We start from the raw sequence: 16,169 nt of genomic DNA on the forward strand, positions 1-16,169 counted from the left end.
CACGAAACAATGATATTTCTGATTACCTCAGAAAAAGAGTTGCGGATTCTCATCAAGCTGGAAGAATTTTGAATAAAAGAGCTTGGATTGCACCAATCCACAGTCATATTGTGTACAAATGGAGGAAATTCAAGACCACTGTTAACCTCCCAAGGAGTGGCCGACCAACAAAGATCACTCAAAGAGGGTTGAGTCCAAGAAGGACCAGAAGCAAGCAATTCATGTGAGGAAATCACCAACATCGCAGACTTGAAGCTGTTCTGTACTGAGGAATGGGCTAAAATTCCTCCAAGCCAATGTGCAGGACTGATCAACAGTTACTGGAAACGTTTAGTTGCAGTTATTGCTGCACAAGTGGGTCACAACCAGACACTGAAATCATAGGTTCACATACAGTGGGGGAAATAAGTATGGGATGCGTCAAAAAAAATTTCAGTAAATATATTTCCAATGAAACATTCACATGAAATTTTCACCAGACATCAGTATTAACTCAAGAAATCTGGAAATATAAAGAATTCACCACATTAAAGTCCATATATAAATTTGTGTATAATAAAGTGGAATGAGACAGAAAAAATGTTAAACTAAATGCAAAATATCAATGGGAATATACTTCAAATGTATTTTTCTCATATGAATTCATAGGGGAGGCAATAATTGTGCCACACATATAATTCACAAAGATTTTTTTTTTGGATAAACGTGTGTTGTGTTTGCAATTGTTTGATATCCATGAGAGCAGAGTATTTTTGTGAGATTTTTTTTTTTTTAGCAAAAGATCAAAAGGTTAAACAATAGAGACAATTTTTCCACAGCCTTCTTTGCTTATATTTACAAAGGATGCCAATATTAGTGGAGGGCAATGTATGTCATTTATGCAGAAATATAGAAAATTCAAAAGTTCAAAAGGGCTCACAAACTTTCAAGCACAACTGTATGTGTGTGTGTGTACATTATAAATATGTCCGTTTGTGTGTGTGTGTGTTTATACATTATTTATATATATATATATTATATATACGTATAAGAGATGAACCGATGTATCGGTCAATAATCGGTATCGGCCGATAAAGGCTATTTTTCTCGCTATTGGCCGATAGTTTAAAAACATCCGGTGATCAGGGCCGATTATATTCTGTCAATAAAAAGAGGGCGGGAACACACATTGATTTTGCGTTGTGTGTAAAGATGTCTCGTGGAATGACGACAAAACTGCAGTTTGTAAACTCTGTAATCTCTGCGCTGCTATAATTTTACGGGAAATGGGAATCAGGAGTTGTGTTTAGCATAACACTATGGGAGCGCTTCTCGCGCCTGACCGGCATCTGAAGCTTGTGTAAAATCATGCCTGTTTATAGGCCTGCCATGATCAGGTGACGTGGCAATTAAGCGTGTCGCGTGATATAAATATGGCACCTGTGAACCACGCCATCAGCCTTTATTATCTTCAGTGAAAGACTGCATGTCAGTTGTTTGTGTAAAGAAACAAAAAGACGCTTCATTTCCTCGCTATCTTTTCTCAAAATCTCAGAACTTTTCTATCCCTTTAAAAAAAAAAGAAGAAAAAAAAGGAATGAGCGAGAGAGAAAAAATGAGTGAGAGAATTCAGGAAGTGTGTTACGGCTTGCTCCCGTTTCATCACGGGGAGTAGTGCACACTTTCTGGGTGAAGTGTCTAGGGATATAGCATGCGATGGCAGCCTCGAGAGGCTGTGCATGGTAATGCCTACATTAAGCAGCTCGGCTTGTGACTCGCGCTCTTCTCAGAAGCTGAAGCGAGTTGGGTTTCAGAGCCTCGAGGATCTGGGATAGCCGCTGCCGAGGCAGCTAGCCGTCTCAGGTTCGGGGGATCTCTCATGGATCCGGAAGAGGAGCCAGAGACGAGTGCTGCTCTATCTCTTGCTCTGTCTTCCAGGTTAGGCTCTCCGCGGGATTTTGGAGCTCATGACGCGACTCCTCCTTCTGCTATGGAAAGCTAAAAGGGAAAAAACACACACACACACACACAAAAATAATAGTAATAGTAATAATTCCTCTCTGACACCGAGGAGCCAGAAGGGTGTACTAAAAACTGAGAACAGCATATAAAGAGCTGCTTGAAGTGATTACTAAGGCTGGATGAGCCTTTTTCTCCCCAGTGAAAGTAAGTCCCTCACACTGCAGAAACTCCCCTTTCTTCCAAGAGTGCATGACAAAATATCAGGCTTCTGGGGGAAAACCATGCATAAGCCGTATTTATAACCCCACGATGTTGGATTATTCGGCCATTGTGGGTAATGAACGGTATGGCTATTTAGCTATGCTGAAGGTGGAGGAGGTGCTTGCGAGCTACCTCTCTCCATCGACAGCAGGTAATTAGGGGTCCGGCTTTGCCATCCAAGCCACCGTGTAAGGCAACTGTGGCATTGCTGGGCAATGCCTATGCGATAGTAGTCTTGCTTGTGGCTCACTGCAGACAATGACAGTGTTGTGGACCTACCAAGCAGACCTGCTGAGTGAGCTCGACATATAACGGCATTCAGCCAGTTTCTTCCCTGTTGTCTCAAGTTCACCCGGGCATCCACAAGTGGAGCCCGGGCCAGCACTAGTGTGAGGGAGACCCAGAAGGCAAGTATGGCAGCCTGCCAACCCCCATGGACAGCCAGGGGAACCGGGCGGCCACACTCGCAGCCTGCTACTAGGCCTCATCTGAGAATGGTCATAAATGCCAAGCAGGCAAAGAAGAGCGGTCCTGAGGGGCCATGGAGGGAAGTTTTCAGTGTCCCAAGTTTTCAGTGTTCTCTGGTCAGCGATCTGTCACAGGGCAATGAAAATCTGATGCTTTCCCTCCAATAGAATGTGGAATAGTTAACATCAATAAAGACCATCTGGGAGCATGGAAACTACTGCCAAATGTGTCTCCGTGGGTTCTGTCTACCGTAGAAAAGGGTTACCGGGTCCAGTTTATAGCTCAACCCCCCGGTTCAGAGGTGTGCTTATAGGGGTTATAAGGATTCTACTACGATGAGGGCGTTTCTATCCCCAACATGCGCAGAGTCAATCCTATCAACACTGAGCAAGATAAAGCTGGATCTTGGGAGACTCTTGCCTCTTATGGGGCTATTGCACAGCAGACCGTTCAGTGGTGGCTGAGAAGTTGGGGTTTCCTCCAAGGACGAAACCTCTAAGAATAATCAGTGTCACGCGGCGATTCCTACGTGCTCTGAGAATTTGAGTGTCCCCGGTTTCTAGCCTTGGGTCACACTCTAGGGGTGTCTCCTTAGCGCAAGATGGTAATGACAGACACCTCCCTCATGGGCTGGAGCGCGGTCTTAGACAGCGGTCTCTGGTGCGGCCCTCATCTGGAGCGGCATATAAATTGCCTAGAAATGTAGGCCATATTTCTAGCACTGAAATACCATACCTTCTTCCTCAATTGAGAGGTCACCATGTGTTTACTGACAACACACCGGTGGTCTCATATATTGACCACTAGGAAGGATTATGTCCATGCCCCCTGTTCAGGCAGGCGCAACTAATTCTTTTCTGGGCAGAAGGAAAGTTTGTCAGTGAGTGCAATGTACATTCTGGGAATATGGGGGCAGACATCCTGTTGAGGCAGGGGAATTGGTGGCTCCATCCACAAGTGGTGGAGTCCATATGGCGAAGTTTGGCCAAGCGGGACTGCATATGTTCGCCTCAGAGGAGACAATACACGGCCCGCTGTGGTTCACCTTCACTCCTCCCGCACAATTAGGGCCGGACGCCATGGTGCACATGTGGCCAAGGTCACATCTGTACGCTTTTCCCCCATCACTCTGCTCCCATAAGTTCTAGCCCTGCTAGATGGCACTCCTTGGGAGGTTCCCATCCACAGGGATCCACTGTAGACCCAGCGAACTGCGCAATAGCTACAGTCCTGGAGTTCTTACAAGAACATTTCTCAGCGGGGTTGGCTCCTTCTACAATCAGGGTTTACGTGGCCGCCATTTCGGCCAGCCATGCCCCTGTTGATGGAGCCTCTGTGGGGCAACATCCTCTAATGTCAAGGTTCATGCGTGGTGTCAGGCGGCTGAGGCCGATCTGACGGCCACGCATACCTTCCTGAGACCTTTCTGTGGTCCTGGAAGGTCTGTCAGGGGCCCCATTTGAGCCTTTAGAGTCAGCCTCTGAGAAGCTTCTGACTCTGAAGGTAACTCTTCTGCTGGCCCCGACATCTCTCAAGCAAGTAGGAGATCTACAAGCTCTTTCTGTTGCCCCTTCCTGCCTTGACTTTGCCCCTGGATTGGCCAAGGCCTTCCTGTATCCTATGCCGAATTATAGTCCTAAGGTGCCTACATCGGCTGCCCACCCTGTGGTGTTGCAGACTTTCTGCCCTTCTCCATTCCCCACACCCCACAGAACAAGAGAGAATGCACCTGCTGTGTCCAGTAAGGGCTCTCTGTACTTACGTCCACCGCTCCGGCCAGTGGCGTAAGTTGGAGCAGCTGCTGGTCTGCTTTGGCGGCGACAGTAGAGGTGATGCTGTGTCTCTAATTGGATAGTGGAAGCAATCTCTATTGCTTATGAGGCGCGTGGTCTCACTACGCCTCTGGGTATAAGGGCTCATTCCACTAGGGCGGTCGCCTCCGCGAAGGCTTTGTCCAAAGTGGTATCCTTACAAGATGTGTGTGCTGCTGCAGGGTGGTCTACACCACACACATTCATTCATTATTACAGCCTGGATATTCATTCCACCCCGGGCTCGAGTGTCTTGCAGTGACCCTCGGGCTTGGGTCTTTTTGGACAGGCCGTACCCTCGGTATGACAGAGTGGGTATTCTTGTTCCCATAGTGTTATGCTAAACACAACGTCGAAGTTCCCTATGAAAGGGAACGTCTGGGTTATGCATGTAACCCTGTTCCCTGAGAAGGGAACGAGACGTTGCGTAGCTTTGTCATACCAGGGCAGGCCTGTGAATTGCGTCTTCACTTCACATAATAGAGGCTGATGTGCGCGGTTCACAGGTGCCATATTTATATCACGCGACGCGATTAATTGCCGCGTCACCTGATGATGGCAGGCCTATAAATAGGCATGATTTTACACAAGCTTCAGATGCCGGTCGCACGCGAGAGGCGCTCCCATAGTGTTATGCTAAACACAGCGTCTCGTTCCCTTCCCTAACCCAGACGTTCTTCATCAACCCCCCCCCCTTTGCTAGCGCTGAATTAAAGGTCCAGTACATCATTAAAAGATTCAAATGAGTGACAAAAAAGGTATATATTGCATAGTATAGTACTATATTTCATAAGAAGTTAATGTTAATAGGAGTTAATATCATTAAAAAAAAATGGTTTATATTAGGCCTATATATTACCAGTTTGATGTTCAATGATGAAGTAGAAATGCTTTTGTTTGTGGTGAGTGAATGTGAAGCCTAACAGAAGGTTTTTTAAAATTCAGTCAATTAATTCTGTTAATATGATTTAATAACATTCAATAAGTTAAGAAATCTTACTTTAATCTTCAGAATTTAGTTAATGTATTAATGTTAATTTGAGTAATGTGTTTTGTGTTTATTAAACCAGTTAGTGTGAAACAGCTATTTATTTGCATTTTCTTCAGAATTGTAGAATTAATTATTATTAATTTTAAAAATGCATAAAAGGCAGAACTATCGGTATCAGTTATCGGTATATATCACTCTGAATAATCGGTTATCATATCGGCTGAGAAATTTAGTATCAGTGCACCTCTAATATATATATATATATATATATACAGTGTATCCGGAAAGTATTCACAGCGCTTCACTTTTCCCACATTTTGTTTTGTTACAGCCTTATTCCAAAATGGATTAAATTCATTATTTTCCTCAAAATTCTACATACAATAACCTATAATGACAACATGAAAGAAGTTTGTTTGAAATCTTTGCAAATGTATTAAAAATAAAAAACAAAAAAAGCACATTTACATAAGTATTCACAGCCTTTGCCATGACACTCAAAATTGAGCTCAGGTGCATCCTGTTCCCACTGATCATCCTTGAGATGTTTCTACAACTTGATTGGAGTCCACCTGTGGTAAATTCAGTTGATTGGACATGATTTGGAAAGGCACACACCGGTCTATATAAGGTCCCACAGTTAACGATGCATGTCAGAGCACAAACCAAGCCATGAAGTCCAAGGAATTGTCTGGAGACCTCCGAGACAGGATTGTATCGAGGCACAGATCAGGGGAAGGGTACAGAAACATTTCTGCAGCATTGGGGATCGGGGGAGAAGGGCCTTAGTCGGGGAGGTGACCAAAAACCCGATGGTCACTCTGACAGAGCTCCAGTGTGTCTCTGTGGAGAGAGGAGAACCTTCCAGAAGAACAACCATCTCTGCAGAACTCCATCAATCAGGCCTGAATGGTAGAGTGGCGAGATGGAAGCCACTCCTCAGTAAAAGGCACATGACAGCCCACCTGTAGTTTGCCAAAAGGCACCTGAAGGACTCTCAGACCAAAGATTGAACAAACATTGAACTCTTTGGCCTGAATGGCAAGCATCATGTCTGGAGAAAACCAGGCACCACTCATCACCTGGCCAATACAATCCCTACAGTGAAGCATGGTGGTGGCAGCATCATGCTGTTTGGATGTTTTTCAGCAACAGGAACTCGGAACTAGTCAGGATCGAGGAAAAGATGAATGCAGCAATGTACAGAGACATCCTTGATGAAAACCTGCTCCAGAGCGCTCTGGACCTCAGACTGGGGCAAAGGTTCATCTTCCAACAGGACAACGACCCAAAGCACACAGCCAAGATAACAAAGGAGTGGCTACAGGACAACTCTGTGAATGTCTTTGAGTGGCCCAGCCAGAGCCCAGACTTGAACCTGATTGAACATCTCTGGAGAGATCTGAAAATGGCTGTGAACCGACGCTCCCCATCCAACCTGATGGCGCTTGAGAGGTCCTGCAAAGAAGAATGGGAGAAACTGCCCAAAAATACGTGTGCCAAGCTTGTAGCATCATTCTCAAAAAGACTTGAGGCTGTAATTGGAGCCAAAGGTGCTTCAACAAAGTATTGAGCAAATGCTGTGAATACTTATATACATGTGCTTTTTTTGTTTTTTATTTTTTAAAAATTTGAAAAAAGATTTCAAACAAACTTCTTTCATGTTGTCATTATGGGGTATTATTTGTAGAAATTTGAGGAAAATAATGAACTTAATCCATTTTGGAATAAGGTTGTAACATAACAAAATGTGGGAAAAGTGAAGCGCTGTGAATACTTTCCGGATGCACTGCACACACACACACACACATATATACATATACAAATACATACACACACACACACACACACACACATATATATATATATATATATATATACACACACAAAAAGTATTTGCCCCATAATGATTTCTTCTCTTTTTATATACATTTCATACTAAATTGTTTCAGAAATTAAAACAAAATATAAGATAAAACAAAGGTGACCTGAGTAAACACAAAATACAGTTTTTAAATAATAATGTTATTTTTTGAAGCAAAATTTATTATCCAATACCAACTGGGCCTTTATGAAAATGTATTTGCCCCCATAGTAAATATTTCCCCAAATCTTATAAACTGCATTCATAATGGGGTTCAGCTAGACTAGACGCAACCAGACCTTATTACTGCCAGCCCTGTTCAATCAAATCAACACTTAAATAGAACTTTTCAACAGCATGAAGTTGGTTAAAAGGTCTTACCCAGTAACACACTATGCCAAATTTGAAGGAAATTCCAGAAATGATGAGGAAGAAGTTGATTGAAATACATCCCTCTGGGAAGGGTTACAATTCTATTTACTGGAGAAACTGGAAAATATCTGGTCATCTCATTTCAGTGTTTATTTTACAATGTAACATTTTGGACTATGTATAGTATATGCGATTGTGGGAGCGGGGGTGTGGTCGACCGTCAGCTATGGACGAAGAGTAGGCAGGTCGAATCGGCAGGTAACGCGTGATTCTCATCTGTGTTATATTGAGCTTACTTGTGGGTGTGTGTCTGTGCTTTCAGTGTCTCCCATAACAAGAGAGCGAGAGAGAGAGAGACAATCAGCACAAAGACGTGTGTGTGTGTGTGTGTGTGTGTGTGTGTGTGTGGTTGAATGAGTCCGCTGAAAAGCAAAAGTAAAAATTGAGAGCATAAGAAGACCTTTTGAGTTGTAATCAGCCTGCCCCTTGCCTCCTCACTCTTGACCCAACCCAGATGGGTTACAGCGTTAATAATTACAGCAAAACAATCATGTACACATTACAGGAGAAGCATTTGAAAAAAAAGTATCTGCTCATACAGAGCTAATGTATGTCTGCCTTGTGTTAATATTTCTACCGGACATTGGGGCTGACAATTATTTATTTTATCGGACATTTTGAATTTTAATGGTCAAAAACCGGTATTTAACGGCTAATAGAAACTCTGATATAGGGATATATTGGGTAAGGGTTCACAAACTTTTTGATTGTACATATACAGACACACACCCACACACCCACACACAACTTCAACATGCTGCAAAACAATGAGCTAAAACACACTGCCAAGACAACAAAGGACTTCATGGGGGGGTGTGTTTTTAGACTGCCTAAGTCAATCACCAGACCTTAACCCAACTGAATACACGTTTCACTTCCTGAAGAGGAGACTGAAGTAAGCTAGAATACAAGCCTGGAAAATTTTATTTGTCACACACACATAACAATACACAGTACTATGTGAAATGAAATGCTTTTTATGACTGTCCATGACATAAAATAGAATTTACGTAGACCAAAATGTACTTGTATACAGTCAGAAAAAGGCAAAAGATAGTTGTCTTCAAATATATATAAATATATATACATATATATACACACACACACACACACACATATATATATATATATATATATATATATATATATATATATTTCAGGACATAAATACAGACTAAAGTTTATACTAAATATGAATAGAATAATGATGTATTGAAGGAATGTAGGTGGTGTGGCTGCTGTGTAGCAAATCCAGTCTCTAGTCCTTGGTGTTATCCTGGTTATGGGCCCGAATGGCCTGCAGGAAGAAACTCCTCCTCATCTTCTTTGTGTTGGCCTTCAGAGATTAGAAAAGCAACCCTGTCCGCAGCAGAGAGAAGAGTCCATTATTCGGATGGCTGAAGTACTTCACTATCTTCCTGCTCTTGGTCCAGCACCGCTTGCTGTAAATGGACTGCAGGTCAGGGAGCTCAGTGCAGATGGTGCACCACCCTCTGGAGAGCCCACCTATCCTGCTCAGTGTTGTTTCCAAACCAGGCTGGGATGTTTCCCGTCAAGAGTGCAAAAGTGAAAAAATTCTTTAGCATCTTAGAGCGTAGTTTAAAAGTCTCTTAAGTGTCTAAGGTCGCTAACAGGCCTTCTTCACCAGGGTGTTGATGTGACAAGACCATGATAGGTCCTGCCTGACGTGAACATCAAGGAAAACTGTTCACTCTCTACACTAGGGTCCCGGTGATCAAAAGGGGCTCCTACTTTGTGCTGAAGTCTACCATCAACTCCTTTGCCTTGCTGACGTTCAGAGGAGGTTGTTCTCCTGGCACCAGTTCTCCACGCTTTTAATCCCCTCCAGGTAGGCCTAATTGTCATTATCAGAAATCAGGCCCACCACAACAGTGTCATCAGCAAACTTGACAATGGTGGTAGAGTTGGAAGTGGCCACACAGTCATAAGTGTACAATGAGTACAGCAGGGGGCTCATGACACAAACCTGGGGTGCTCCAGTGGTGAGAGTGAGGGAGGGTGAGACATGCCCTCTCACCCATTCTGCTTGAGGTCTGTCTGTAAGGAGGTTCCACTGATACAGGGATGGGCTAAGTACCAGGTGCTCCAACTTGGTGGTGAGTTTGGACGGAATTATAGTGTTAAATGCTGAACTGTAGTCAACAAGCAGCATTTTACAATAATTGCCCTACCTGGTGTCTAGATGGCTCAGGGTTGTGTGTAGGTGTGTGATGGCACTCACTAGAGTGATTGGGATGGTATGCAAACTGTAATGAGTCCAGGGAATCAGGTAAAGAAGTGACCAGTCTTTCAAAGACCAGTCTTTCTGACCAGTCTTTCAAAGAACTTCATCACAGCTGAGTTCAGGGCTAGTGGGTGATAAGTGTTGAGGCAGGCAGGCTGGGGTTTCTTTGGAACATGAACGACAATGGACTCTTTGAAATATGTGTAGATTACCGACTGTGCCAGGTAGAGGTTGAATATTTCCTTGAACACCGGCACTAGCTGGTCAGTGCAGGCTCTAAGGACCTAACCTGCAATACCATCTGGTCCTGCTGTCTTCCTGGTGTTGACTCTCCACAAAGTAAATGGTAAATGGTCTGCACTTATATAGACCCTTTTAACCTTAGCGGTTCTACAATCACTTTACACTGTTTCCCATTCACCCATTCTCACACGCATCTCTGCTCAGCTCTGCTGCCATGCAAGGTGCTAGCCTGCCATTGGGAGCAACGTGGGCTTTAGTGTCTTGCCCAAGGACAATTCGGCATGTGGGCCAAGGATCGAACCACCAACCGTGCGATTACTGGACAACTCGCTCTACCACCTGAGCCACAGCCGCCCCACAAAACTCTCCTCACGTCGTGCTCAGAAATTATGAAAGTTTCCTGCTGACACTCTCCACATGCATTCTGCCATTAGTGCTCTTAGCAATGTTAGCACTGTTCACGCCATAAGCAATATTAGTGCCGCTAGCGTCTTTGGTGCTGTTAGCTGCAGCCTCAAAGCAAGCGTAAAAAGTGTTCGGCTCATCTGCCAGAGAATCGTCCACATTCACCATTCTGGAGGACGGTGTTTTACGGTGTCCCTTACTGTTCTTAGTCCCTGCCACCTTGTTGTCTTCGGTGTATAGCAAAAACAAAACAATTGGCCTTGCCATTTCAATACTTTCAGAAAGGAGTGCATCATCTACAGTCATATGAAAAAATATGTACACCCCATGAAAATTGTTGGCTTTTTCACATATTTGAACAAGCAAACATTTGATCATGTTTGAAACCGTGCCTATTAATGAAGTTGATTTACTTGAACAAGACCCCAAGGAAAATGATCTTTTTCTATCATTTATTCAACAGAAAACCCAATAGATGTGATATTCTTCTGTGGAAAAAGTAAGTACACCCTTGGCCTCGGAAGCTAGTATATTTCTTTTAAGTATAACTTCTTTTAGGTGTTTTGCATAATTGTCCACCAGGCTTGCTGGAATTTTTGACCACTCTTCCATGCAATAGTCCTTTAGTTGCCACAATGTTTGAGGGTTTTCATGCATGTACTGACTGTTTCAAATCCCCTCACAACAATTCAATGGGATTCAAATCCGGGCTTTGACTAGGCCATCCCATAACCCTCCATTTCTTCTTTTTGAGCCATTACTTGGTGGATTTGCTAGTGTGCTTAGGATCATCATCCTGTTGAAAGGTCCACTTTCAGTTCATCTAACCTTTTGGACAGATGGCCTCACTTTATCTTCAAGCACTCTTTGATATGATGCAGAATTCATAGTTGAATCAATGAACTCAAGCTGTCCAGTCCCTGAGGAAGTGAAGCAACCCGAAACCATAACATTTCCACCACCGCCCTTAACCAGAGCGACTTACACTTTTCTCATTTATACAGCTGAGCAGTTGAGGGTTAAGGGCCTTGCTCAAGGGCCCAGCAGTGGAAGCTAGGCAGTGCTGGGATTTGAATTTACGTCCTTCTAACCAGTAGTCCAACGTCTTAACCACTGAGCTACCATTGAGCTTTCTTCTGACAAGCTCTGCAGACAGGGTTACCATCTTCTATTACATTTCCCTCAGCATTTTTATAAAATCCAAAATATGACACACTTATATTTGTGTCAAACTCATACTGGGTGTGTGTGGACAGCATTTAACGAAAGTTTTATAAATCACGATAATCGCGCATGGTTTTAATGATAATTACATGCTAATACTAACCGTCTGGGAATTTTATCGTGGTTTATCTTGAAACCAGTAACCGTTTCATCCCTATTGTAGAAGCATTCACTTTGACACCAACAGTGGCAATACTTACTAGCAGATCATGTGATGAAATTTTGGGGTTCTTGGAGACTTCTTTTTGCCTCAGACAGTCTGCTCTTGGGCTGAATTTGCTGGGAAGGCCAGTCCAAATTGGCAGTCATTTGAAATCTATGCCATTTGTAGATAATTTTCCTTACAGTGGAATGATGTATTTAAAATAATTTGAAGATCTTTTTAAATCCCTTGCCAGACTCATAGGCATCCACAACCTTTTTTCTGAAGGCCTTGCAGAACTCGTTCGCTCGTTCCATGACACAACTTACCTCAATAGCAAAGGGAGACACCAGACACTAGGTATAAATATGACAGGTTCCACCTGTACTCCCTAAGCAGGTTCTAACCACTGGCACCCAATCTTGAACACCTGAGTCTAATTTTATGGATTTGAAGGTGTGATAAATGTAGGGGTGTACTTACTTTTTCCATGTGACTCATGTTTTTTGTTCATTTAAATTGTGAAAATTACTACAAAATGTCAGTTTTGTGTCATCTGATAGAATGTATCAACTTTATTAATAGGTACTGTTTCAAAGAGGATCAAATGATTGCTTGTCCAAATATGTCAAAAAAGCCAACAATTTCCGTAGGGTGTACTTATTTTTTCACATAACTGTATATACTGTATACATATCATCCTTGACTTGTTTTTTTCTTTTTATACCGTACTAACCTCCCCAATAGAAATTCAGGGCTGTTGGTACTCTTAGTCCCTTGACCTAGTGAACTAGCATGAGGGTAAATGTTTGGTAAAGATTGCAAAGTAAGTTGCTCTGGATAAGGGCATCTGTTAAATGTTGTAAATGTAAAAGATTACTGCGTAAAATCTGATGATGGTTGTGCCCAATGACCCATGGGTCTAAAAAAAATTATTTTATTAATCATATTTTCATATTAAAGTTTTATTTTCAGGTGAAATAACACAGTAAAAAAATCCAAAATCTAAAAAATATACCAACTCTTTTCTTCATGAAATGTGTCAAATGGTCTGTCAATTGTGTAGTGTAATATTGATTATATTACTAATACTCTAACTGAAACAAAAATACAGATACATATACAGGTGCATCTCAGAAAATTTGAATATCGTAGAAAAGTACATTTCTTTCAGAAATTTTATTCAAAAAGTGGAACTTACATATATTCTAGATTCATTACACATAAAGTGAAATATTTCAAGCCTTTTTTTTAATCTCTATGATTACGGCTTACAGCTCATTAACTCAAAGCTGCAAAGGTTTCCTGAGCCTTTAATCTCTCAGTCTAGTTTAGTACACACAACCACAATCATGGGGAAGATGAAAGCAAATTTTGCATTTAATTTGGAAATCAAGGTCCCAGAGTCTGGAGGAAGAGTGGAGACGCACAGAATCCAAGTTGCTTGAAGTCCAGTGTGAACTTTCCACAGTCAGTGATGATTTGGGGTGCCATGTCATCCGCTGGTGTTGGTCCACTGTGTTTTCTCAAGCGGAGAGTCAATGCAGTGTCTACCAGGAGATTTTAGAGCGCTTCATGCTTCCATCTGCTGACAAACTTTATGGAGATGCTGATTTTATTTTCCAGCAGGACTTGGCACCTGCCCACAGTGCCAAAACTACTAGTAACTGGTTTTCTGACCATGATATAACTGTGCTCGATTGGCCAGTCAACTTGCCTGAACCCCATGGAGACTCTGAGAGACACCAGACCCAACAATACAGATGAGCTGAAGGCCGCTATGAAAGTAACCTGGGCTTCCATAACACCTCATCAGTGCCACAACAGTTTGCCTCCATGCCACATCACACTGATGCAGCAATTTGTGCAAAAAGAGCCCCGAAGTGTTGAGTGGATAAATTACCATACTTTTCAGAAGGTTGAAGTTTCTGTATTATAAATTCTTTATTCTAATATTTTGAGATACTGGATTTTTGATTTCCATGAGCTGTAAGCCGTAATCATCAAGATTAAAACAAAAAAAGGCTTGGGATATTTAACTTTAAGTGTAATGAAGCTAGAATAAATGTAAGTTCCACTTTGTTAATTAAATTACGGGGAAAAAAATAACTTTTCCACAATATTCATTTTTTTTTTAGATGCATCTGTACATGGCTCAATATATATAACTGTTTTCTTTACAAAATCTAAAGAGAAAGCCTGGATCACCAATTCCTAAGTTAGTGAATTCTCTATTTTGGTTGCTTTTAAAGTTTACTGTACTGGTCAGATTTCATGAAAATTACTCACCAGGGCAGGAAACCACAATGTCTTCTTTTTATCCCCTGTAACAACACCTTCCACACCCACCACTTTGCCATAAAGTTCCTCATTCTGTTGTGGGTCGCCATCTTCTTCTTCACTGGATGAGGAAGAGGATTCTTCCTCTTGTCTATGGTTCATGGGAAACATTTACAATGTCTCATTATAAACCATGCAAAAACATACTGTCATACACGTGCACGTGTGCAAACATTTTCCCTAACAAACATCATTTACTGACAAACCATAGCAATTTAAAATTTAAAAAGACACCTCACAAGCAACAGCACAAGAAAAGCTTTAAATTCACTTTGTGTATGTAAACATGGAAGACATCATCCTGAAAAGGAATATATCAGTAAAACAAGCTCACAATTAGCATAAGGTCACTATTGTAACTGCGACTCAATTTAAATATTGCAAATAATTAGGGGTCAGTTTTTCCCACAGGAGTTTGTGAGACTGTGGTGGGTGGACTTCTGATCTTCTAGGGGGGTCTGGGGGCATGCTTATGGTGGCAAATCCATGGCAAAAATTATTTTTGTTATTTATATGTTGTTGGTTATTGATGATGTTCCCTTTGTGATCTACCACAAATCCAAACTATTTCCAGATGTTGCTCTCTGGACCTTTCTTGTCCACAAGCTTTTGTGGATTTTGAGCCGCAGCAGCTGTACAGTTAGGTAGTTAGTCGGGAACTTTTCATGGGTGCACCGTGCAACAAGAAGTCATGGCTGCGTCTGAAACCGCATACTTACCTACTATATAGTAGTCGAAATACATGTATGTATGTAGGTAAGTATTCGGTTTCAGACGCAGCCCATGACTTCTTGTTGCACGGTGCACCCATGAAAAGTTCCCGACTAACTACCTAACTACCTAACTACCTAACTAACTACTAATGAAAATCTGGAACTTTTTTCTTTTTAGTACCGACTTGGTACCGAAGTACCGGTACTTTTGCCAACCCTAATCCACACTAATAAAAACAAAAGGTTTTTCATCCAAACAAATAGTAGTCTCTCCACATCAAAATGTGATAGGAAAAAAGAGGAGACCAAAAAACACAAGAGGAGATAGGAAAATACTGAAATTGAGCATCCTACCTGGGCCAGAAAGTTTATAAAATCTATTTTTAGGTCTGGTTTATACTTCTGTATTAACACATATTTGTGTCATGATGTAGAGAGTGGGATTATGGGTAAGCCTGATACATAGAAATACACTGAAAGCTAACTATGTGTAGTACGTATCTGTTGTGCTGATTGATTGGCGGAGAGGTGTATGCACATCCGAAATATTGTGATTGATATATTATGTAGATATATTTTCGTGGTGAGTTATTTCTTCCCTCAGTTTTAATCAAATTCAGTTCTGACTTAATCACGCTGTTAGTTTATCAGACTTTTTTCTTAATAAAATGTTTAATCTATTATGAAACTCCTGCATCAGACAGTTATAAATGAACAACACAACCAAGTTTTCCCCCCTGCTTTTCATGCTTACTTCACACATGGCAGTATGATCACATTATTAATAATGGAATTATTTACAGAAAACTAAAATCATGGTATTGTGGCATGTGTGAATATAAAGTGTGAGGCTTCATACTTGCTGTAGCTCATTCTAATGACCAATGTAATCTTGCAGGATCATGAACTTTTTTCTCTTCTAATGGACTCCCAATAAAGGCATAATTTAGATAATGTAAACCACTGGAACTAATAATATCTAAGAATGCATCATTTCATGATTGTGGATTTAAACCCCACCACCACCCCTGGCAAACCTGGGGGTATCCAACTGATGGAAGATCTCCATTAGACCCTTACGTGATTCAT

The 16,169-nt window shown here is 41.8% G+C and overlaps 1 protein-coding gene across 4 annotated transcripts in view; it reads right to left on the bottom strand.

Annotated features, from left to right (window-relative positions):
• Nucleotides 1–16,169, bottom strand: part of arid4b (AT-rich interaction domain 4B) — a 165,957-nt gene that overhangs the window by 109,856 nt on the left and 39,932 nt on the right. For all 4 annotated transcript variants that reach the window (XM_053620694.1, XM_053620693.1, XM_053620692.1 and 1 more), the window contains exon 8: nucleotides 14,317–14,458. In XM_053620694.1, coding sequence (XP_053476669.1) covers nucleotides 14,317–14,458 — 142 coding nt within the window. The remainder of the gene's footprint in view (nucleotides 1–14,316; nucleotides 14,459–16,169) is intronic.

This window comes from Ictalurus furcatus, chromosome 3 (genome assembly GCF_023375685.1).
Source record: "Ictalurus furcatus strain D&B chromosome 3, Billie_1.0, whole genome shotgun sequence".
Lineage (NCBI taxonomy): Eukaryota > Metazoa > Chordata > Actinopteri > Siluriformes > Ictaluridae > Ictalurus > Ictalurus furcatus.